Below are 26,690 nucleotides of genomic sequence, written 5' to 3' on the forward strand. Positions count from 1 at the left end.
ATAGTACCTTAAGAACAACAATCATTCATTATATGGCTTATGTTTCTATATCCTAGAGATCCTTTCATTTAGCGTCCTACTATATGGCCTTTTGTATCAAGGTCCTCAAACTTTTTAATGAAATAGAAATTGAGAGATCATCACCAAACTTAATCTATGATGGCAGCATTACAGTTCACTCAAAAACCATACAGAAACTCAAAAACAACAACAGTAACTTAGATTATAGACCAATTGTTTTGATGAACATAGATGAAAACATCAATAAAATACTTTCTAACCAGCTTCCCATCACCAGGCAGCAGTTTAGTGACCAGGAAACCGTTATATCCAATTAACCAGCAAATAATTCAACTGGTGGCATAGCTGAAGTACTAACTTACCAGCATTTAATGCTAAAGCTCCAAGAAAACTAATAATAGGAGGATTATATCTTAACATAATAAAGGCTGTCTATGAAAAACCTACAGTCATTATTCTAAATAGGAAAAAAGGAAATTCTTTAATCTAAAATTAAGAATAAGACAAGGATACACACACTCTTTCTTATTTCTTTCCTTGTCATTTTTTCTGCCAGTTAGGAGGCTTGAACTCAGGGCCTGAGCACCATCCTTGGGCTTTTCTTGAAGCTAGTATTTTATCACTTGAGCCACAACACCACTTCCAGCTTTTTCTAATGTGTGTGGTACCAAGGAATTGAACCCAGGTCTTTGTGCAAGCACTCTACCACTAGACTAAACTCCTGACCAAGGATTCTCACTCTCTCTACTCCTCTGTTTACTATTGGAATTTCTAGCCAAAGCAAAAAAGGCAAGAGAGAGAAGTGATCCAAATAAAAAAAAAAGTAGGAGTCAAACTATCAGTCTTCACAGATGATATGTTATACATAGGACCATAAAAATTCAAAGGTATTTAATGAAGCAAAATGTAAAATCATTCTCTCTCAAAAAGTCATTTTTCTGTATACCTACAGTGTGCAGACACAGAGGGAAAAGGAGAAAGTGTCATTTGCATTGCCAAAAAAAAAAAAAAAACCCAAACTAGCCAAGGTGGTAAAAGACTCCTACAATGAAATCTATAAAAAAAATCTGTAGAAAGAAATTAGATATCAGAAGATGGAATTCACACGTTTCTTTTTTGACAGAGTTAATATTCGGACAATGAAAACATGGCCAAAGGTAATCTACAAATTGAATGCAATACCCACTGAAATCCTAACGTCATTCTTCTAAGAAATAGAGAAAATCACCTTAAATTTTAGAAGCTAAAGTGTATTACAGAACTGTAAGCTGGAACCACCTGGCCTAAGCCAGAACACAGTTTGGTTCTAGATGGTCTGACATCCACCCTGACTTTGCATATCACTGGGGTCACAACAATATCTGGTATCACTTTATTTTTGCAAAAGATTTTCATCTCTCTCTCTCTCTCTCTCTCTCTCTCTCTCTCTCTCTCTCTATATATATATATATATATATATATACACATATATATATATATATATATTTCCTGCTCTATATTTTTAATGGAAATTTCCCCAAAGCAGTTTTCTGAGAAGCTTAGTTAAAATAGACAGCTGAGGGGGTAACTCAGTGCTAGAGGTTTTGCACATTTGCACTAACTACATAAACTCCACTGCCATATCCTCAGGTTAATTGGAGATGAGAGTCTCATTAGATTGCTTGGCTCCGATAGGACTCTTGAGAAGTTAGGATTGCAGTCTAAGCCACCAGCACTGGGCTGTACTGTGATTTGACGCTACTTTTAACTCTTTCTTAGCCCTGCTGAAATTCCTGAAATTATGAAGACTTATAAGTTCTCTCTTATATAAAAGATGCCAGTAGTTAAAACAATAGTTATCGGGCTGAAACTACAATTGTGAGTGTATTTAGAAATCCATTCCTCTCACTGAACTTCAGTGTGGTATTACTAAATCCCCGTGAGAGTTAGGCATATTTGCCTAATATCCAGGTCTTATTTCTAAACATATCCAGGTAATGGTAAGGTGTGTAGGTAATATACGACGACTGGATTTAAAAAGACATAACTATTTGATGCTTTTACTAGTATCAGAATTTTGAAATCAACACCTCAAAATTGTTTGTTTGGTAATCTAGCTATCTTCTTCAGACATGTTTTGTGTCCTCCTGTATGCTAACATTTTTTCTGGGTGCCTGTTTTTCCTGGGGTTTAAACTCAGAGCCCAGGTGCTGTCCCTGGGAAATTGTTGCTCCAGGCTAAGAGTTCTTCCACTTGAACACAGCTGCACTTTGGAGATAGTGGAGAGTTAAGCAGAGACCTTGCACTTGCAGTACTTAATAGGTTCACCATCTACTACTTGAGCTCCTCCTCCCTTCCCTCCTGTATGCTGATAATATTAAAAGGACTTCTGATTCTCTTTGAATGGCAATCCTCAAGGACTCAGTTCTCTAAACAATTATATTACAGGCAAGAGCTACCAATTAGTGTCGATTACACTCTTGAATTCCCACTCAAACATCAGTACTCATGGTGAAAATCAAGAATATTCCAAGAATATCAATTTATTGTTTGGTGAAAAACAATAGGCACTTTATTAAGAACCATCTACAATGCAAAAAAAAGTCCAGAAGTTCATATAGCTTGTTCCGATTAGGAACGAGAAGGGATCCTGGTGTCCAGGCTGCATGGATGTCTTCAAGGCAGCTTACCATGGTGATGTCTTTTCTCCCTCCCCACTTCAGCTGTAAGAAGAAAACCCAGGCAACAAATCACCCACCTGACAGTTCACAGTCCCTTCTTTCTCAAACTCTACCCCTTTAGACACCCTTCTGTGTCCTCCCTCTCTCTTCTCACCTCCCCACCTCCCTCCCATGCTTGACCAGCTGCAAGGATTTCCTTGGAGCATAGATAAAGCACAGAGCACAGTTCAGTGGCCACCTCCCTGTGCAGAGGTGGTCAGTGCTTTCTCCACTCATGGAGGAACCTCCTTCTTTGGGAGGGTCTCTTACCGAGGCATGCAACAGAGTCGTAAGCATTTTCCAATTCTCTTTTTCAGCTTTTTCCAGCCCCTGACTTGGTCATTTGTTGGCGATCTGGTGAGATCAGTGAGCTGAGAAGGTGGGATGGAGGCTTCAGCAGCTGCTGGACCCAGGGGAAATGGTGTGCTGCCCTCCATCTCACTCTTTGCACACTGGAAGGCTCTTCCTGCTGCTCCTGGGCTTGGGGACAACTTGCCTTCTTCCTCCTTCTCCTCTTCCTCCTCTTCTTCCTTCTCCTCCTCCTTTCTGTTCCTTGAGATGTTTTCAGCTGTGGCTTGGCCTGAGGTCAGTTTGTGGATCTTCCCCTCCTCTCTTTCTGAAGCTTTCCCACCTAGGCTGCTCTGCATCTCCCCATCTATCCCCCATGTCCATGTGTTGTAAAGTATACTTGGGAGAGAATCACCCCGACCCCCTTGGAACTCCTGTTCTGTGGACGGGCAGATCAGGTCACTGAGTTGACGAAAGGGGGGTGAGACTGCTGCTGCCGGACCAGGTGGCACGGTCAAGCTGCCCGCCTCTGTCTCCCCCTCTGCGCCCCTTGCGCTTCCTGCTGTTGCTGTAGCAGGGAGTGGCTTGTGGCCCTGAGTCTCTCCTTCTGTGTCCAATAGGCAGGGGTTCCAGAGGTGGCAGTGGTGGCACACAGCGATGGTGACTTTCTGGTCACCCCCATGCTTCTGCTGTTCGGTGGGCAGGCAGGTGGTAGGGCGAGAAGCAGGACTGGCTGTCTTGCGGGTAAAGGCGGAGGGTGGGTCAGATTGCCAGGGGCATGGTGGAGGCCCACGAACCTGGAGCCTCATATAGTGGGTGAGGTCTTGCCCTCGGTCCTTTTGCTCCAGCAACAAGAAATACGTTGCCATGGCACTGTTAAACGTCCTGCACGACAGGGCTGCCTGCACCTCCCAAGAATCATAGCCCAGGTAACACATGATATCGAGAATGGCCAGGTCCGGCTCTTTCGAGACAGTCTTGCTGGGGCGTGCGGGCTCTGTTTTTCTGAACCAGGGGTGCTGCATCACTTGCTCCAGGGAGGGCCTCTGCTCTGGGTTCGCAGTCAGTAAGAAAGCAAAAAGGCCTCGAAGGTCTTGGGAGAAGGTTTTTCGGATGGGGAAGCGGCCGCTCAGCACTCGTCTTTTTAACGAGGTGGGGCTCTCCCCTCTAAAGGGCAACTTGCCCATCACTATGCAATACAGGACCACGCCGAGGCTCCAAACGTCCACCTTGGGGCCTTGGTATTTCTGGTGCAAGAACAGCTCCGGGGCCCAAAACGACACAGTCCCACACTCCCGGTCCAGCTCCTCCCCCGGGGTGTACCGCGTACTAAGCCCGAAGTCACATAATTTAGCTGTTCCTTTCCCATCTAACAAGATATTCTCTAACTTGAGGTCGCGGTGGGCTATGTGGTTGTCGTGGCAGTATTTGACCGCACTGATGATCTGCTTAAACAAAGGCCTGGCCTCTTCCTCCTCCATCCTGCCCGATTCCTGCAGGCGATCCACCAGGTCTCCTCCATCCAGGTACTCCATCACAAAGTACAGCCGCTGCTCCGTTTCTATGACTTCAAACAGCTTTACCACGTTGGGGTGGTCTAGGGACTTAAAAATGTCCACTTCGGTGGTAAAGAAGGGGTTCTCCTTCTTGTCGAGGACCTTCACCGCCACCACGGTGGTGGTGAGCAAGTGCTTGGCCAGCTTGACCAGGGAGAATCCCCCCTGACGGAGGGTCCTTAGCACCCGGTACTGAGCCCGGAGGAGCTCCTCATCCGAGGAACTGGCCCCCAGGGCTTCTTGGACACTCTCCTGACTACTCTCACTGACCGTCCTAGAAAGCACCATACCAATGCTCTTCAGGGAACATTAGATACACCACTAACTATAAATACAGTGAAGTATAATAAATGCAATAAGATAGAATTCAAAAATATAACATGTAGATACGTAATACAGGTATAATTATACAGTAATTATATAATAAACATGTGATCATATGAATGATAAAATGGATACGTAATAAATAAAATGCAAATATTATGTAATATAGTGCAACAAAAATCTATGCAACTAGACAATGAACAGTAAGAGAATGAAAGCCGAATATGCTATCTAGATAAAAAGAAAAAAAAAAGAGTACAAAAGTAAAATTAGTGTAAAAGAGATAAAGTTAAAAGGAAAAAAAAATTAAAACTAAGACAAAAAAAACAGAAAGACAAAAAGGGGAAAAGTAAAGTACACAATTCAAAGACAAATCTACAAATTAATTCTGCAAACCTGTCAAATCACAAATGAGCAAACCAGCTCTACCTCCTAACAATCTAGCTCTGTAGGTTCATCACCAACCAATGCATATATACATATATATACATGTATACATATACATATATATGCTATTGTTACCTCATAAAGACTTCTGTGATATCAGAGGTGCTAGGCTTCCCAGCTCAGTAGGGAATTGTACACAGTAAGTCTCTCAGTTCTTGGATTACAGAACTCTCTTTTATTTTTTTTAATTTTCATATGTTTCGGATTAACTAATTGAACTCTGGCCCCAGGAGTTGCTCTTTGGCTAAAAGCTAGTGTTCTACCACTTTGAGCCACAGCTCCATTTCCATTTTTCTAGGGGTCAGTTGGAGATAAAAGTCTCATGGGTTTTTCTGCCCAGCCTGGCTTTGAATTGCAATCCTCAGATCTCAACCTCCTGAGGAATCAGGATTACAGGTATAAACCACCAATGCCCAGATTAGGCACTTATTTTATGTGTGTGCCTATACTGTGGCTTGCATTTAGGGCCTGGGCACTATCCACTATCTTTTATACTCAAAGCTGGTAGTCTATCAGTTGAGTCACAGCCCAAATTCTATTTTCTTGGTGGTTAATGGAAGATAATCGTCTCAGGGACTTTCCAGCCCAGGTTGCCTTTGAGTTGGCATCCTCACCTCTCAGCCTTCTTCTGGAGGAGTTACAGGCCTTAGCTTACAATACTCTTGAAGTTAATCACAACAGTAAAAGTTTCCTTAGGTGGTTATGTAGATTAATGTTTAATATTTTTATTGATTAAAATTTAGACTGCTAATGCTTATATCTGTAATCATAGCTACTGTGGTATTAGGAATGAAGAGATTGTAGGCTTTTAAAAAATTTTTAAGTGTTTATAATGAATTTATTTTTATAGAGGAGATATACAAAGGAATTACAATTACATGAGGTATTGAGTACATTTCTTTTGGTACAGTGTCTTCCTTTCCCTCACTTTCTCCCAGTCCCTCTCTCCCATCCACCCATGTATAGTTTCATCTGTGTCCAGTGGTTTCCACCACTGAACTTTTTCACCCTTTTCCCCTTGAGTTTTGTACCCTCCCCACCACTCTCCTGAAGATGTTCATGTGACTATACTATACCTGAAAAAGATGATAGACGCATCAGAAAAATTTAAAATTTTACTAAAGAAAGAGCTCTCATTTCCACATCTTGGAATATATATGTATACACAAAGAGAGACGTAGGCATTGTGACTTTGTGTTTCTGTTCTAAGAGTTGATTGCTGTTTGAAGCCAACCTGAGCAAAATAGTCTATGAGAATCCATGTCAAGGAAGAGGCATTGTAGTGCATGCTTCTCCCTCGAGCCAAAGTGGCAGATGAAAAGGAAGATGAAAGCTTAGGATCTTGCTCACAACCAAAACAAGACTCTCTCAAAAATCACCAGCACAGACATGGCTGGGGGAATGACTCAGTGTTAGAGGGTCAGCCTGTAATTATGAGACTCTAAGGTCAAATACTTCATTGACAACAAATCTGGTATCCTTTAATATAATTATTAGATCTGCTTCAGTATTACCATTACCTGTAGTTATAATGACCACATGAGGGCTACTCTGAACACATTTTTTTTTCATTCAGTTCAGGTAGAGGTCAAATACATGTTTGATAGGTCATTTAGGTTCACGATGAACATTTATCTGTCTAGCTGAGCCAAAGATGCTCTTTAGGATTTCCTAGAAGATTATCAATAATTTTCTCATAAAACAAGGGAAATTGGAGAGTTGTAGGTCAGCATATTCATTAATTATCAAACCCCAAATCTTGTCAACAGAAGCCAATCCAGCATCTGGTTCTCTCAGAAATGAATAAGGACAACATTTTCAGACGCAAAATATTGAGGAATTTATTTTTACCTGTATATGTACCCTGAAAAGTGTGATTTTGATGGTGATATTCATCTTCCTTAGAGGGGTTCCTTAGATGTTCAAAAGAAAGGACAACCCCAGGAATGGTACAGTTGTGGATGCTTATGTAAACTTAGGCCCCTTTTTCTTTTTTTACATAATAAAAGCAACTTACGTGCCTAAAATCCCTAAATAGTAGTAAATTAAGTAATAGTATTGCATAGAGTTGACAGCTTATGACTTCATTTATAAGGATGAAACCCAGGGCCTTAAACATGTGAGACAGGTCTTGAATCAGCCCCAGCCCAGTCCTCACCTTAAAATGTTCTTTTATCCTGGATTCCACATTCCCTTTGAAGAAGGCAGAGCAAGAAGCTGACCCTGACTTAAAGATGAGCACACTAAGTGCAAAGACACAAGAGTACAGCTCTCTGTGGTCCTTCTGTGTCTCTCCAAGTCACATACAACTAATCAAGGGATGGCAGAATGTCAGTTAACTGAAGAGAATCCCTCCTAGTCACATCTGTCCAGCGGAATGTTCATGGAAATTTGCTTTCATGTTGAGATAATCTCCAGTGCAATTCTGGGGCAGTATCTACACTGAGAGAGAAGAGATTACAAGGTGAAGGGATCTGGTGAGAGGATGTGGCTTTGCCTTTGTGGGTGCTGGTAGACTTTAGCTCTCCTATGTAGAGGCAGGGCCTGTAGTTAGAATAGTCTCTAGGGAATAGGGATTGGCTAGGAGGGAGTGTCTTGATTCTGTGTGGGTTTTTATCTGCTATATAGCTCATCTATCTTCAGTAGGACCTAATTTAAATGCTAGAGTTGTTTGGGGGATGTAGTTTGGTCCTTTGTGGGGCCTTACTTTGTGGGGGCTTATATTTCTGTATTTCAGGTAGGATCTGTACTTACAGAAAATAGACATGAGGGAATTGTGGTGAGTTTGAGGATTCACCAAGCTTCAGCTTGATTTTGTGACATTCTCAGTGTCTAAGAAAATGTTCCTGGCTTCCTATCAAATGGCTTGACTCTTGTGCTCTGGATATCTTTATCCCTTGGACTCACCTGTAGAAACCCCATTCTCATCATAATAATGCCAGGAGTGATGTATTACTATACTTCAGATACTCTCAAATGGAATCAGAGCATTTATGAAGACCCAGACGACTTCTCTCCATGCATGGACAGTGCTGTCTTTGATCTAGATAGCTGGGCTCAGGCCTTGACTTTGATCCTGCTGCTTCCATTCTGCGAGCCATCAATATCTGTCGACGAAAAATCACTAGTTAAGAGTTTTTCTATAGTGTGTGCAAGTGTGTCCTTTTGCACGTAAAACATGCTCAAACCACATATTAGAATTATGATGTCTGGTATTGGAGGGCTTACAGACCCTTTATTACTAAAATAGTTTGATGCTTTATTGTGCATTTACCACCAGATTTGAACATGCCTTACAGGTGTGTGTCTAATTTGTAAATAGGATTTTCAACAATGAATAGTAAGTAGGAAGGGACAAGGGAGCACACAGAAATGTGTGGCAGTAGTGCTATCATGGGTGGCAGCATCATCCTGGAGACATAAACACCCATTCTTTCCACCTCACGGTATGTATAGCCCCAAGACCAGGTCATAAGATGAGGTGTGAAATGGAGTGATTGTGTTGCAAGAAGAAGTTTCTCCAGCACAGCACAGGGATAACTCTCCACAGGACAGAGATCATGGGAGAGGAGAAGGGCCAAAGAGTACATGAGTTACCTCAATTTCATATGTGCTTTGGCTAGTTTTCTCTTGCCTATTTACTGAGGCTCTGTCTGATATTAATTTCCCTTCTGATGGAGTAAGATGAAGAGTTCCTCTTCTATTATTTTTTTTTAATTTGAGAGTGTTTCAGAGTTGGAACTGATATCTCATCCCACACAGGGAGCTCAGGTCCTGGCTCTAAAACCTTTGAATAGTAGGTATTCTGCTTCTCAGAAATGAGTAGGAAGTAAAGAACTTTCCTGCTACTGTACTGTATCTCCAAGAGCAAGTTAGGTACAAGTTAGTAAGAACTTCAGAGAGAATTCAGATGTCCTTAGGTTTCAGACACATGATGTTTCCATCTGTCCCAGTCACCTCTAGGGAGACCATTTTGTCAAACCACACCGATGGGTCATCATCTTCCAGTATCTTACCGAGTTTCTTGATTAGGAATCCAACACATAGCCTTCAGCACATTCATCCAATTCACAGCAGGAGATATCAAAGGTGAAGATTGTTTTTCAGGAGTGTACAAGTCAGCTAAATAATGTTTCTCAGAAGATGAACTTGTTTTATTCCAAGTCCAGTCACAGGATCTCATGGACTTTTCAGTTTTTCTGAATTTTCTAGTTTGCTACTTTGCCCTTGAATTGTCTTTCTATGTTGGCAGGACAAATTCCATTATACCCTGCTAATTGGCTTTGGAGGCTGGATGTCCTCGATGCATACATACAGGAGACTTAACAGCATCCCTAAGCTTCATGAGGTATGTGCTAGAAGGACCTTTAATATATGTCAGTGTGGAACATTCCAGAGGTGGTAACATGTCAGTGAATCTTCAAGCTGTCACATGGATTATGCCATGCTCCATGCTGTTGGTTACCAAGTAACTTATTTTCTAATCATATGTCAATTCCTGCCAAGATACACTACTGAAGTATGTACAAGAGGACATATTAGCTACAACACATAATTCTACTTGCTCAGCCAGTCCACAGATGAACCATTTAATTTTCCACCACAATGTATTCAAAGCAAATCAAGTAGCCAGTCTTTAAGCAATATGGGCCTGTGAGTTATCCTCCCATTCTGAAGTAGGCATAAAAGAATATAGGCGGGCCGAGAGTGTGGCCTAATGGTAGAGTGCCTGGCTAGCATACACAAAGCCCTGGGTTTGATTCTTCAATACCACAATACACACAAAAAGACAGAAGTGGCGCTGTGGCTCAAGTGGCAGAGTGCTCCAACTTGAGTAAAAAGTGTCTAAGGGCAGTGCCCTGGCTCTGAGTTCATGCCCCAGGACTGGCAAAAAAAATAATATAGGCAAATGAGTAATCATAGAAGGACCCTCACTATGTCTCTTTTCTAAATCTTGGTTCTCTGATGATTGAATTTTGGTGAAGTTACCTCTGTCAGGCACCTTTTTTTGGTAGTGTGAATTGTCCCTGGCTTGATTCCAGCTATTTTTATGAGGTGTGTGTGTGGTCAAGGACTACTCATGAGATGCCATTCATTTCTCTTTCAGTGGGTTTTTGAAGGTGGTGTATTTTCCAAATTTCCAAAAGTATTTGATCTTTTGTCCTGAAGAGACGAAAGAAGTATGCTCACTTGATGTGATACTTATGAACAATGATAAGATTTTGAATGATTTCTTATTCATATTCTTTTGGTTTTGCTTCTCTTTTTAATGTGTCTATTTACCACAGATTTGAAGATCAGAGATGAATCCATGTATCCACTATTTCATTGTGACTAAACTCATGCCAAATTTGTGGGGACCCATTTTATGTAGAAAGGAACAACTGCAGTGTCTTATCTCACATCATGGTGTTTGCTGACACAGACTGTACTTTTGTGTAGTTTACTGTTTCTAGTTATTCTGGTAGATTAATATCTTCATGGTCAATGAATTTTCTAATATCAAAGATTTTGTGTACTTTTTGGTTAACTTCTCTCATGAATGAAGGTCTGCTGAAACTCTTAATGATGGAAAGTGAGCTCTTTTACCAAAAAAATAGAAACGTCCTGTCATTTCTGATCCATTTTAGTATGGATGGAATAGCCCTCAGCCCACCTGGAAAGGTATAAACTCACAGTAAAATGAAACATTTAAAGATTAATGTTTGTCCTTAAGAGAAATCCCTTGCACCCATCAAAGCATGTTTCCTTGTATTGTGTTCCCTTCTTCAAAAGTTCTCTTTTCTGTCTTGGTGTTATTTGAAGCAAGCATGGGACAGTTTGGGGTAACCTGTTCTATTCAGTGTTGTTCTTGGGTCCTTCATAATACAATACCAGATGAATTTTTCAAATAAGTCATTGCAATACTTCATTCTTTTAGATAAGAAGGGAAATCCAGTGGTTTCTGGAATCCAATGTAAATGAACACACAACATACCAGAATCTCTGGGATGCCCTAAGTCTAAGTAAGAGGAAACTTTAGAGATATTAGTGCCTACATCAACAAATGAGGAATCTCAGGATGTAATGAATGCACCTCATGCTCCTCTTGCAGTAATTTGAAAGTCTCAGGTCTTGGATCTGCCCTGGGTTGATATTAGTGCATTTCCAGATTAGTCATTTACTCTCAGTTTTCTACATATGGATGATCATTTTCCCCAACAACAGTCATCGAATAACACCAGTTATTTTTCACAACCTATGTCTTTGGCTCCCTTATCAAATTTCAGAAAGCTAAAAGTACATGTTGTCCCCCACACACCCAAGTTTCCTAGTCTATTCATTGACATTAAGGTCTTTTTTTTTTTTGCCAACCAAGCTCAATTTTTGCTATAGCTCTGTAGTGGAGCTTGAGGTCTGGGGTTGGAATACCACCTGCATTGCCTTTCTTTTGCCCAGAATTCCTTTGACTATTTTAGGTCTTTTGATACTTTATATGAATTTTAGATTGTTTTCTCTATCTTGATAATACATTTCATTGGGAGTTTTCATGAGGATTGCATTACAGTTGTAGATAAATTTTTGGCATTATGGCCATTTTCACAATATTAATTCTGCCTATCTATGAACATGGAAGGTCTTTCCTTTTCCTGATGCCATCTTTGATTTATTTCCTCAGATTTTTGTAGTTTTTACTATAAAGGTTTTTTGCTTCCTTGGTTAGATTTATTCTCAGATATTTTACTTTACTTATTTATTTATTTTTTTGCCAGTCCTGGGCTTGAGCTCAGGGCTTGAGCACTGTCCTTGGATTTTCTCAAGGCTAGAGCTGTACCACTGGAGCCTCAGCACCACTTCCAGCTTTTTTCTACATATGTGGTACCGAGGAATCGAACCTGGGTCTTCATGCATGCTAGGCAAGCACTTTAACCACTAGGCCAAACTCCCGGCCCCTTTACTTTATTTTTTATTCATTTATTTTTTTATTAAAGACTTTATTAACATTGATTTTTACATCATATTTCAAATGACATGTTTAACAAATGTGTTCAAGAAGGGAATCTCTATATATAATCACTGGCACTTAGTTTTTAGAACTTAATCAAAATTAAGCTAAAGGTTTGTACATCATAGACACATTAATTTATGAATTAAAAACATGTCTATAGAGTCATAGGTTTTACTTTATTTTTTGAGCCTACTGCAAATGGAGTTTTTCTCTGCATGTACATTGTTGGTATACAAAAAGGCTACTAACTTTTTAAAAATTGCATTTTATTGTCGGGATAATGTATATAGGGGTTATACTTACATTCATATCAGTTAGTGGATGCATTACTTCTGGAGCATTGATACCTCATCTCATGTAAGGCTACTAACATGTGGGCAAATTTTGAATCCTGCTACTTTGCTAAAATTATCAAAAGAAATTAGTTCATATCAAAGAAAATCCTGTCAAATTCACAGTCAATAAAATATTTGCATTAATAAAAGTATTCTTTTTGTAGAGACTAGCCTATCAGATGAAACCATTATTAAATTCTTAAGAAATTATAAAGAGATAATAGATAACAATATATAATAAAGCTGTTGGGTTTAAATGTAGTACACTACACAAAAAGATATTTCTGGGGACACAAAGTAGAAATTAGCTGATATTCTATGTTCTAAGCAGTTGATCTCGGTTTAGAATACTGAGAATGCTAAGGCTCCAATGTATCAACAAGTATCTAAATCATCTTTTAAAAAAGCATTCTGAAACTCTTGACAAACTGCTACTATGAACTTCAGAATTTTTTTTATTGTCAAATTTTCTGTCAGATCTGTGTCATCTCACAGAGTTTATGGGAGAATTGTCTAGTTTTCTGATCCAATAGTCCACCTAGGATAGGCTATCAATTTGGACTGATCTAAGTTTATTTTTCTTTATATAATTCCCTCTGTCTGGTTAGTTTCTTTTTAGCATCTTAAAAAACACTACATCTAAAGAGTGTTTCTTTTCTTTTCCAAAATACCTCACCTTGGAGAATATTGCATTTGTTATATATGGTATATGCTAAAACTTGTTTAATCAACAATGTCATCTGATTAAGTGATAGGAGAAACCTTTTTTCAAGATACACAGAATGGAATTTTTTTAAATCTTTGGCTCCCCAAATTACCAATTAGATTTGGATATCTCTACCCAATTCACTGTTCTTGACTCTGAACTGCCGGGGCAAACTCTAAGATAGAAACTCAAACATTTTTCCTTCCTCCAAAAGTATCCAACTCAAAGATGCTTGTCATCAAGGTGACAATTCCTAGGAGTCCCCACAGAGTGTATTTTATTCTTAGATATTTTCACCTGATTGCTCACTGTCTAGCATATATATATATATATATATATATATATATATATATATATATATATATATATATTGGGTGAGGGGGATTTGTTTTTGTTTTTGTCTGTCCTGGGGCTTGAACTCTGATCCTGGGTGCTGTCCCTGAGCCTCTTGGTTCTCAAGACTAATCACTCCAGAACTTGGACTACAGGGCCACTCCCATGTGTTCCTGGGTAGTTTTTTTTTGTTTTGTTTTGTTTTTTTGGGTTTTTTTTTGTTTTGTTTTGTTTTGTTTTGGAGAAAATAGTCACATGGACTTTCCTGCCTGGGCTGTCTTTGAACAAGGAACAGTGACCCTCGGATCTCAGTTTAGGATTACAGGCATGAGTCACTTGCAGCTGGCTATTTTTAGCCAAGTTTTAAGAGAAACTTTCCAGCTGGAAATTATTATTCTACCTGGAAAGTTCTGTTTTTTAAAACTTATTAAGCTAGCCATTGTGGCTCATACTCATAATCCTAGTACTTGGAAGGCTGAAGCAAGAAGATCATGAATTTGCAGTCAGCTTTATATATTGTGAAACTTTGTTTCATGAGGGAAAGAAAGAAAGAAAGAAAGAAAGAAAGAAAGAAAGAAAGAAAGAAAGAAAGAAAGAAAGAAAGGAAGAAAGGAAGAAAGAAAGAAAGAAAGAAAGAAAGAAAGAAAGAAAGAAAGAGAAAGAAAGAAAGAAAGAAAAGAGAAAAGGAAGGAAGGAAGGAAGGAAGGAAGGAAGGAAGGAAGGAAGGAAGGAAGGAAGGAAGGAAGGAAGGAAGGAAACAGAAGCCTATTTAATTGAGTGGAAATAAGATTTATTGCTATAGTACTAACCTGAAACTATGAAAACTACAAGAAAGAGAAGTCTTGTCTTCCCTGGCATTTTGGAAACAGAAAAAATTTTGAAGTGAAAACCTTTTCAACTTTTTTAAAATGGTATTTTACTAGGATGATTGAGAAGATCTGTTTCACTCAGACTTACATTAGTACCTTCTTTCTGCTCTCAAAGCCCTCTGTATAACTACTCAGGCCCTTTTCTCGAAGGTATTATATGTACCTGCCTTCCCTACCTCCTATTTACCTGCCCTATCTTGAATACCAGTCCCATAGTCCTCCCTTGGATATCAAGGGGAGAGCAATGTGATTGCTTCTCCATAGCTTTCCTTCAGGTATAAAAAAAGGCAAATGGAAATAGCCTGAATTATGCATTAATAACACTTTAGGGGGTTTATTTTGATAATCATTTTATATTGTCATATGCACATAGCAATTGAGCCTTAGTAATCATCTCCTAAGAATATCCTAGACATATTCTAGTTTTTACAAAGGAGGGAAACCATACCATCTACATTTCTGTGTGTCTGGTTTAATTTGCTTATTAGCACTTTCTTTTCAAGTTGCTAATATCAAAAGAAAGAAAGAAAGAAAAGAAAGAAGTAGAAAATGAAGAATTATTTGAGCCAGGCACAGATAGCTCACGCCTGTAATCCTATCTATTAAGGAGCCTAAGATCTGAGGATCACAGTTCAAAGCCAGCCTGGATAGGAAAATCTGTGAGATTCTTATTTCCAATTAACCACTAGAAAAGTGGAAGTGTTGCGGTGGCTCCTGAAAAAGCTCTGGGACAGCTTCAGGCCCCGAGTTCAAGACCCACAGAAAAGAAAGTAGAAAAGACAAAAAGAATGCTTATAAAAGCTATCTGAAAGATTTTTATTTGGTGCTGCAAACTGAAACAAAATACTTCGTGCCAGGATGTTCTTCAGTATTATGACTAAATAAGGGTTATGTATAGGAAAATATTTGGAGCCCAAGTCTATCAAGTCTCTGCATCTCAGTTTCTACAGTATTTTCCCTCTTCGTATCTAGTCTTCCACAGACTCAGCACAACTGTTGTTCTTAGGACCAATCTAATCTTTAGTTAGAAACCTAACATGCTCTTATCCAGCCCATGGAAATACAATTTGAGTACCATTGCAAATTTTCTGATAGCCACATTCTAATAAGTAAAAAGAAAAGGATAAAGTTTTATCTAATGATGTTTTCTTTAATCCAATATATATAATATATTCAATATATAATTAAACATAAGTTAGAAATGACTATTGTTAGTATTTGAAGTTCAGTATGTATACAAAAACTGTTGCACATCTTAATTCAGACTAGCTACATTTCATATACCTATACCTACATATAGGTCTATACCTATACCTACATATAGGCTACCATATAATGTAGTGTACTTCTGGACCTTTATTCTATATTGGCTGTTAGTCATTTTGGCTTTTAAAAGCCTAGATTGTCTACCCAAATTCCATATCAATTATATTAAAGATGTTGGGGTAGATTCTGATTTTAAGATCCAGTAATAGGCAAAATATTTGCTTAAACTTCCCTAGGTGATTACAAAATGGAAAACTTTGGCAGCTACTTGAACTCTGTACTCTATCAGCACTTTTCTCCATGATCTTTGTGATCAGCTGGTTAGAGATTTCTGTTTTATTTCCAAGCGTCATCTTACTGATTATATCTACAGTCTTAGGTCTGAGCCCTGTTTTTGTTTCCTTTTCCTACTTTAAAACTAGGTAGTTTTCCATTTCCATCGGTCTGACAAGGCCTTTGCCTTGATCATATCCCTCAGGAATTACAATTCTCACCCAACATGCTACTTAGTGCAAAGGTCACTTAACTACAAAGTTGTCTGCTTGACAGGATTTTCACACATCACTCCAAATCCCCCAGTTCCTATGTCATTATTCTTGCTCATTGGATTCTTTCCTCAGACCACAACAGACAGTAGAGGCAACCTCTAGCCTCAGTGCTTTGTCTCCATTAAACTTCAGATGCCTGCTTCTGGAGTTTGAAAGAGACACTTTGCCAGTTCCTACCTACTTCAAGGGCTACAAATTTCCTCATCCTTCCATGTGTTTATCACCTCTATATATGTCCACAAATATTATGCCCAGGTGCTATATTCTCCCAGTCTGGTTAAGCCACACAGAGCTCATTAAGGCCCATGAAGAAAGAACGTCTTTATGATAGACATGCATTTTATTGTCATTTGTGGCTTCAACGTCCTAGGTAATTATGACATAATAACTGGGCAGAGTTACACCTTCTCAGAAGTTTTCAGTTTATGGCTTGCCACTGCCTGTGGTGAGGCAGATCATTTGGATGGAAGGGTGTGAACCAGTAGAGCTGCCCACCATATGGCAGACAGGAAACAGATAAGTGACAGGTTCCCCCTTCTGCAATTCCACCTGATTCTAAAGCAGATTCAAATTGGAAATCTACCAATGGGTTAAACTATTAGATCAGCGCCTAAATTACCTAATTGTTTCTGGCAGTCCCCCCCCACACCTACCTTTACAAATCTCCTAGGTATCTCTTAAGTCAATCAAGTTGATACTTTTTGTTGTTGTTGTTTTGTTCAAATTATGGGGCATGAACTCTGGACCTGGGTCCCTGAACTCTTTCAGCTCAAGGCTACTACCCTACCTCTGAAGCCACAGTACCACTTCTGGTTTTCTGGTGGTTAATTGGAAATAAGGGTCTCATGGACTTTAGTGCCTGGGATGGCTTTAAACTGAGATCCTCACATCTCAGCCTCCTGAGTAGATAGGATTATAGGCGTGAGCCACCGTCTTTCTCCTTTATGGCGAACTATTCTTAAGATCTTGTGCTCTTTCACTATGAGCCACATCTTCAGTACTGCATAACTGTTTCCAAATCTACACAAATTAGGAACATCTGGAGATCCTTGTTCCCTACCTGTAATTCACCACTATGTTATTTTATTCCATTCACTGTCTTTATGTAACATGCATGTACCAAGAGGCATTAATCTCCCTGTAATTATCATTGAAAAATTATCAAAATATTACACTCTATTTGAAAACTTTCACTGGATTCCCTATCTGCCTACAAATGTTGGCACAAAGTCTTAAAGAGGGTACATATAAAAAAAAGTAATATCATATTACTTTCAGACTCTTAAGAACTTTCCATGTTTTAGTCTGGCCCTAATCTTTGTTTTCAGCCTCATTTTACTATACTTCTGCCTTGAGCCTCTGTCAGATTATCCTGAAAACCTACCAGGAATATACTTTTTCCTTACTGCAGTCCCTTTTACTTGGAAAAATGAACATCCTTTCTTCATGGTCTCATAACTGTCTTGTGGCATATTTATTTTCAGCATTCAAATGGAATAGATATTCTTCCCTGGGATTACATTAGTACCACTTACTGCACTTGCACTGTTAACAGTTTATATTTGTCTGTCAAGATAGAATGTGAACAGAAATTTCTTACTCATTTCCATTTTCTCTTTCCAGCTTCATGCTGGGCACTTAGTAAATGTTAGAGAGCGTTCTTGTATAAAATGATCATAGCTTCATATAGACAGATCTTTAGGAAACCTTTTATCTAAACTCATTTGGGCTATTAATTGTTGGTGTTCATCCTGAGAGTCTTAATTGGGCAGTTTATAAAGATTTTAGACCAGATCTTCTTTTTGAATTCTTTTTCTCTTGTCACAAGCATAATGACCTAACTAGTTGACACTATTTACTGTATCAGAGAAAGATAAAACTATCAATAAACAACTAATACCAATTTCTGAAAATTTATGGTGAAAGCCCATGTATAAACAATTTAAAGAAAATATTTTATTCAAAATCATTTTCATAAATTAATTGTGCAAAGGAGCTTCATTTTGGTATCTGTAACTTGTATGTAATGTACTTGCTTCCTCATAATCCCATCATTTTTTTCATATATTTTTATTATAATTAATAGAAGGGTTACATGATATTTGCCAGATAGATGGTGCATTAATTCACATACATTGATACCGTTTCACATGTCTTGGTCCCCATTTCCCTCCCCCCCACCCCTCATCTTGTTTTCCCCCCTTCCCTATCCAATTTCAAATAACCTCATAATCCCATCTTAAAGGAGAAAAATATTGTAGCATTCAAAAAGTTACAGCTTGCTGGCATACCAGTGGCAAGCTACTCAGGAGTCTGCAGTATTAGCACTAGAGGCAGGTACAAAAAATGGTAGGATTTATATCCAAAGTAACTACCAAAAAAGCAGGCTAGAGTGAGATTCAAATGACAGAGTGCCAAGAGTGAGGCCCTAAGTTCATGTCAGTGCTTTTTTTTTTGGTTGTGGGGTTTGAACTCTGGGCCTGGGACTGGGCCTGGGGGCTGAGGAGCTTTTCAGCTCAATGCTACTGCCCTATGCCTGGGCCTAGGCATTGTCCCTGAGCTCTTCAACAAAAGGCTACTGTCCTACGCCTTGAGCCAGAGCCTCACTTCCCATTTTCTAGTGATTAATTGGAGATAAGAGTCTCAGTTCTTTTTCTTTCCATATATTTTTATTGTAATTAATAGAAGGGTAACATTATATTCACTAGATAGAAGGTGCATTACTTCACAAACCTTGAGATCATTTCTCATGTCTTGGGCCCCATTTCCTTCCCCCTCCACCTGCCCCTCATCTTGTTTTCCCCTCTTCCTTATCTTATTTCAAATAAACAAATACACATATATACAATATATCAGATAACAAGGTGAAATACTGTAACAATATGAGATAGCCAAGGGACAGCAAAAGAGATAGGAGAGAACACAGTACATTAAGGATAACAATCACTCATTATATGGCTTTTGTTTCCTGTGCCAAGGAGACCTAGTGTATCTCCTATTCCTTCTTGTAAAGTTTCCAGTTATCTGCTTTTACCTCCAGGTATTTGATCCATTTGGAGTTAACCCTGGTTCAGAGTGTCAAAGAAGGATCCAACTTTATTTTTCTGCAGGTGCTTAACCAGTTCTGCCATCAAAACTTGCCTTCAAGAGGCTGTCTTTCTTCCATTCTATTTTTTGGGCTCCCTTATCAAATATTAGGGGGCCATAGATCTGTGGGTTAATATCTGGGTCCTCAGTTCTATTCCATTGGTCTTCAGGCCTGTTCTTGTGCTAGTACCTAGCTGTTTTGGTCACTATAGCTCTGTAATAGAGTCTAAAGTTTGGTATTGATATTCATCCTGTGCTGTTCTTTCTGCTAAGAATTGCTTTTGCTATATGGGGTATTTTATTATTCCATATGAAATTTTGGATTGACTCTTCTATTTCTTTAAAGAATGACATTGGGATATGATGGATATTGCATTGAATTTGTAGATAGCCCTTAGCAAGATTGCCATTTTCACGATGTTAATTCTACTAACCCAGGAGCCTGGGAGGTTTTTCCATTTCCTCAGTTCTGCTTTAATTTCTTTTTTTAAGGTTTTAAAGTTTTCATCAAAAGGTCTTTTACATTCTTAGTTAAGCTAATTCCTAGGCACTTTATTTTCTTTGAGGCTATTGCAAAAGGAGTTCCTTTCCTGATTGTTGCCCCATTCCTCTCATTGCTGGCATATAATGGAAGGCAGCTGATTTTTGAGGGTTAATTTTATACCCTGCTACCTTGCCAAAGTTTGGAATCAGCTCAAGCAGCTTGGGAGTGGAGTCTATAGGGTTCTTTAAATGCAGAATCATGTCATCTGCAGGAGGGAAAGTTTCATTTCCTCTTTCCCTATTTGGATCCCTTTATGCTTGCTTCTTTCCTTATTGCTCTGGCTAGGAATTCTAACACTATGTTAAAGAGGAGTGGAGAGAGTGGACACCCTTTGTATAGTTCCTGATTTTAGAGGGAATGGCTTTTGCTTTTTGCCATTAAGTACAATGCTAGCTATGGGTTTGTCATACAGAGTCTTTATTATACTGAGGAATGCTCCATGGATTCCTATTTTCTCCAGAGCTTTTAACATAAAGGGGTGTTGGATCTTGTCAAATACCTTTTCTGCATCTGTTGAGACAATCATGTGATTCTTGTCCTCGCTCCTTTTGATGTGTTGAATTATATTAATTGATTTGCATATGTTGAACCAGCTTTGCATCTGTGTGATGAATCCTTTTGATCATAATGTTGCTGAAGACCGTTGGCCAGTATTTTGTTGAGAAGTTGTGCATCAATATTCATCAATGAAATGGATCTATAGTTCTCTTTCTTTGATGAATCTCTGGTTATAGTGGCTTCGTAGAATGAGTTTGGCAAAGAGCCTTCATTTTCAATTTTGTTGAAGAGCTTGAGGAGTATTTGTGTTAGCTCTGCTTTGAAGACCTTATAGAATTCAGCTGTGAATCCATCTGGCCCTGAGCTTTTCTTGGATGGGAGGTCTCTTATTGCCATTTCTATTTCATTGCTTGAAATAGGTCTGTTTATCTGGATCAGGTCTTCTTGGTTCAGTGTGGGTATGTTAATATTGGCTAGAAATTCATCCATTTCTTTTAGACTCTCAAATTTGTTGGCATTAAGGTTTGAAAAGTATTCCCTTCATGATGCTCTGTATCTTGGTAATTTCTGTCATGATATTACAATTCTCATCTGTGATTTTGTTTATTTGAGTGTGTCCCTTCTTTTTTTGGTAAGATTTGCTAAGGGTCTGTCAAGTTTGTTAAAATTTTCAAAGAACTAACTCCTTGTTTTGTTGATTTTTTTCTTTAGTTTTTTTTGTACTCAAATCCATTTAATTCTGCTTTGATTTTAATGATTTGCCTCTTTCTACTGGGATTAGGGTTCGTTTGTTGTTCTTTGCCCAAGAGCTTAAGACGCGACATTAAATTGTTGGTTTGTGATTTTTCCAATTTGTTAATGTAAGCACTCAGAGCTACGAATTTTTCTTTGAGTACTGCCTTGGCTGTGTCCCAAAGGAGCTTCTATTTTATGTGTTCCTTTTTGTTTAATGTCATAAACTGTTGAATTTCTGTTCTGATCTCCTTGATGACCCATTGCTGATTCAACAATGAAATTTTCAATCTCCATGAGTTACAGGGTTTTTGTTGGTGGGGATTAATGTTCAGTTCCAATTTGATGCCCTTGTGGTCTGAGAGAATGCAGGGAATAATTTCAGTGTCTCTGAGTCTGCACAGGTTTGTTTTATGCCATAAAATGTGCTCTATTTTGGAAAATGGTCCATGTACTGCTGAAAAAATCATATACTGTGATCGTGCTGCGTGCAATATTCTGCAGATGTCTGTTAGATCTAGTTGGTCTATATAGTTGTTCAATTCTGAGTTTCTCTGTTCAGTTTTTGCCTGGTTGATCTGTCCATAGGTGAGAGTGATGTGTTAAAGTCACCAACAATCACTGTGTTTCGATCTCTATGTGGTTTTAGTGAGAATAAATTTTGCTTGATGACGTTCAGTGCTTCGGGATTAGGTGTGTAAATTTTTATGTCCTTCTGGGGAGAGATCCCTTTATTAATATGTAATAACCTTCTTTGTTTTTTTCTCAATAATTTTAGATTGAAGTCTATTTCAGCTGGTATGAGGATGGCAAGTCCAGACTGTTTATGGGGGCCATTAGCTTGATAAACTTTATTCTAACCTTTCACTTTCAAAAAATGGTTTTTGGGGAAAGATGTGTCTCTTGAAGACGGCAGAACGATAGATCTTGCTTTTTGATCCAACTAGACAGTCTATGCCATTTAATTTTAGAGTTAATTCCATTGATATTGAGAGTTAGGATTGAAAAATATTTATAGTTCCTGCCATTTTTAAAAGCTTTCATTAGTGCCTGTGGCTTGACAGTTCTTACGGTAATTAGCTGGTATGATTTTTAGGTGCCATTTCTTTGTCAGTATCACGTTTGTGTTGGTTTTCAATGTGTAGGACATCTTTGAGAGTTTTCTGTAATGGTGGTTTGGTTGCTACATAATGTTACTATTTTTCCTTGGAATGGAAGGTTTTTATTGTGCCCTTAGTTAGGAATGAGAGCTTAGCTGGGTACAGTATTCTTGATTGGCAGTTATTTGTCTTAAGGGCATGACATATATCCTTCCAATCTCTTCTTGCTTGCATAGTCTCTGCTGAGAAATCTGGGGTTATTCTTATGGGTTTGCATTTGTAGGTGATTTTTCTCTTTTCCCTGGCTGATTTTAGGATCATTTCTTTGGTCTCTATTGATCTTGTATAGATTATAATGCGGTGGTGGGATGTCTTTTTATGGTCAAATTTGTTTGGGGTTCTAAAATCTTCTTGTATCTGGATAGGCCTGCCCTTCTGAATATTTGGGAAGTTCTCTGAGATGATTCCCCGAAGCATATTTCCAATACCACTGACCTCTTTCTCCAGGCCCTCCTCAGTACCAATTAATCTTAAATTAGGCTTCCTAATTTTATCTTGGACCTCCTGAAGCTTTCTCTCATATTTCCTAGATTTGTTTTGAGTCATTTTTCTGTTCTTTCTCTATAACAGGTAGATTATCTTCAACCCCAGAGATTCTCTCTTCTGCATTATCTAACTTGCTATCAATACTTTCTACATTATTCTTCTTCTCCTTCCCTTCCAATTCCTCATTTTTTCCATATATTATTTATTGTAATTAATAGCAGGGTTACATGATATTTGCCAGATAGATGGTGCATTAATTCCCATAAATTGATACTCTTTCACGTCTTGGTCCCCATTTCCCTCCCCCCATCCCCATCCCTCATCTTGTTTTCCCCCCTTCCCTATCCAATTTCAAATAACCAAATACAAATATATCCGATATATCAGGTAACAAAGTGACATACTGTAACAATATGAGATAACCAAGGGACACCAAAAGAGATGAGAGATAACATAGTACCTTAAGAACAACAATCATTCATTATATGGCTTATGTTTCTATATCCTAGAGGTCCTTTCATTTAGCATCATACTATATGGCCCTTTGTATCAAGGTTTTGCTTTATTGCAAATCTTTGCTAGGAGAGCCCAAGGTTTCTACTGATTATGATAAATGAGGGAAACCATTGAGCCTAAGTTCCTTTGAGTCTGGCTTACTTCACTTAATATGATCTTTTCTAAGTCTTTCCATTTCCTAACAAATGGGGCGATGTCGTTCTTTCTGACAGCAGCATAGAATTGCATTGTGTATAAATACCACATCTTGTTGATCCACTCATCAACTGAGGGACATCTGGGTTGGTTCCATATCTTTGCTATGGTAAATAGTGCTGCAATGAACATTGTTGTGCTGGTGGATTTAGTATGTCTTTGTTTCTGGATGATTGGGTAAATGCCAAGTAGTGGAATTGCTGGGTCATAGGGGAGCTCTATGTTGAGCCTTTTGAGGAACTGCCATACTGCTTTCCATAGTGGTTGAACGAGTTTGCACTCCCACCTACAGTGTAGTAGTGATCCCTCCTGGCCACATCCCCTCCAGCATCTGTTGTTATTAGTTTTCTTGATCCTGGCCATTCTAACTGGAGTGAGGTGGAATCTTAGAGTTGTTTTGATTTGCATTTCTTTTATGACCAGAGATGTTGAGCATTTCTTCATGTGTCTAGAGGCCATTTTTGTTTCTTCTTCAGAGAAGACTCTCTTTAAGTCTTTGGCCCATCTTTTAATGGGATGGTTGCTACTTTAATGGGAGATTAGTTTTGGAGTGATTCAATTTTTTGAGCTGTTGATATATTTTAGATATGAGGCCTTTGTCCATTGTATGGTTGGTGAAGATCTTCTCCCACTCTCTAGGCTTCCTACTTAGTTTACTAGCTATGTCCTTTGCCATACAAAAGCTCTGCAGTTTACTGCAGTCCCACTTATCCAGCCTTTCTCTGATTTGTTGTGATTCTTGGTCTTTATTAAGAAAGTTTCGACCTGTGCCAAGAAAGAAGGTCTAGTGTATCTCCTATTCCTTCTTGCTCATTTTTGATGCCTTGCATATCTTGTTTTAGATCGTGTATGGACTTCTTTAACTCTTTGATTTCCATTTGAATGGTTAGTTAAGCAGCTTACTCTCATTGCATATTTGTTTCAGTTCGGTTAGCTTTTTGTTTGTGGATTCTATGAATTTTTGTCCATTTTTCTTTGTCTAATTTCCTCACATTCATGTAAATCCTTCATGGCTTCCTCACACTCATGTATCACCTTCTTTATATTTTCATCTCATTTAGATATGGCTTCCTCACATATCACTTTCTGTAAGTTTTCAAACTTTTTATAAATCATGTTTATCAATTGCATTTGTGTAGCATTTAGAGAGCTCTCCTCTAGTTTTGCCAGTGACTGTTCAATTACCTGTTTATATTAGGTGGGAGATGCTATTCCTTAATTTGCCATTTTTCTTGAGTTTCTTGTTCTGCCCATTTGAAAATGGGAGCAAGATTAATACTTCACAGGATTACAATTTTTAAGATATAACCAACCTATACCTCTTTAGCTGGCCAGACAATAGAAGTTCAAAATTTTAGATTGGTTTTATCACTCTCTTTCTCTTTTTGTGCACTTACAGACAAATCTAATACCACCACTGATCACCATTTTATGACCAAGAAAAAAGAAAAACCGACAATCCAATCTCTATTGTATTTAAGTCCCTCTGGACCTACAGTATAATTGAACACCTAGATATACAACAACCATCAACTGTAGATCCATGCATTATAAAAGTTGAAGGATAAACAGAGGACCAGAGATAGATAGTATGAAAGACAAGAGGGGAGGTAAGAAAAGAGTAATGTAGGAGTGTAAGATTAATATAGTAATGAAGGAAAGGGATAATGTTAGGAAAACTGACCTAAGGTGATAGAAAGGTAAAATAGTTGAGTACAAAATTTAGAAAAAAATAAGATAAAACTTATGAAAATAAGAAGAGTAATAAGAATATTTAAAGAAAAGAGGAAGGTATTTATATGAGAGATCAATAATAAAATTTTTAAGTAAAAATAACAAAAAAAGAAAAAAACAAGAAAAAAGGTGGGGGGAGATCCCACACAATTGTGAGTTCTTAAATGAGAAATACTAGGGTTAAGAACCAACAGATTAAAAAGCAGATGACTGTACCAATAAAAATATAATTTGTGTCCAGTCTGTACTCAGTGCTGTCATTATATTTCTAGGAGTGACTACAATGACAGAAGGAAAGCAGAAAAAAATAATGGAACAAGTCATAACATAAAAAAAATGTGTGGAGGTAAAATGGCAAAAAAATAAGAACACATAAAAATGCAAATAAAGGTAGTTAAAAAGGGGGGGTATTCTTCAGTTTTTTTTGGGGGGTACGGGGTTTTGTCTCCACTAAATTCGGAATGCAAACACTTTAAAAAGCCTTTTTCTCCTGTGATTTGGCTTTGCAGTTTTTCTTATCAGTTTGCTGGACTGGGCCGAAAAAAACAAGCCAGTGGAGCCACAAGTGCCTTTGTTTATCAGGAGTGTGGCCCCACCCAGGAAGAGAAACTTCTGCTAGCACAGTGTCCAATGTCCTGCCTCTGGGAAAGCTTTTCCCTTTTGAATGATAGCGCTGCCGACACCACTTCTCTGGCTCCAGTTGGTTTGGCAGGGTCTTTGCCAGCCATTGAGATGGCTCTGCTGAATGCTGGTGGGCAAGGGGATTCCTTCCCAAAGCCGTTCTGGGAGCAGAAGTGGAATCATCTCCATGGAGGTACTCACAAATTACTGGATTCTGGTTCCGTGAAGCTGGCATGTCCACGCCGTGGCCGGGTGACGGCTCTGGGCTCGCACATGCTCTGTCTGGCTCTATCTGGAGCCACTGTCTGAGAAGCACTGTCTGTTCAGGCACCAGAGGGAGGCTTTGTCTCTATGGTGGCTCAAGAGGCTAGTGCTGCTCCATGTTGTCTTCTTGTGCCTGCTTCCTGCATTTCTCCTCTCTGACTGAGATCTCTGTGATGCTAAAGCTTACTTAGGATTGATCTTTGGGTATGAACTTTCCTCTACGATGCTAGAACTGGTGTCTTGGCAAGAGCTCAGAAAGACTCACACTGAACCACCACCATCTTCCACCGATCTCCAAGAGTCTCAGTTCTTTAGTGCCTGGGCTGGCTTTGATTCTTGATCCTCAGATCTCAGCCTCCTGAATAGCTTGGATTACAGGAGTGAGCCACCATGTTCGGCTAAACTTCAATGCTTTTAACAACAAAATGATTTTAATTTGGATAACTGAGAAAAGTTTGTACTGAAATCTTTCA

General features: G+C 38.8%; 1 protein-coding gene across 1 annotated transcript; it reads right to left on the reverse strand.

The window, feature by feature from the left end:
• Positions 1-2,573: 2,573 nt before the first annotated feature.
• LOC150063038 (putative sperm motility kinase W) lies at positions 2,574-4,852 on the reverse strand. The gene is made up of 2 exons (XM_090333624.1): positions 2,991-4,852; positions 2,574-2,723 (listed from the first exon to the last, which is right to left on the reverse strand). The coding sequence occupies exons 1-2, from the start codon at positions 4,850-4,852 to the stop codon at positions 2,720-2,722; spliced, it is 1,866 nt and encodes a 621-aa protein (XP_090189750.1). The 3' UTR covers positions 2,574-2,719.
• Between the last annotated feature and the right edge of the window lie 21,838 nt (positions 4,853-26,690).

The sequence above is a fragment of the Megascapheus bottae genome, chromosome 5 (genome assembly GCF_031878675.1).
Source record: "Megascapheus bottae isolate mThoBot1 chromosome 5, mThoBot2.hap1, whole genome shotgun sequence".
Lineage (NCBI taxonomy): Eukaryota > Metazoa > Chordata > Mammalia > Rodentia > Geomyidae > Megascapheus > Megascapheus bottae.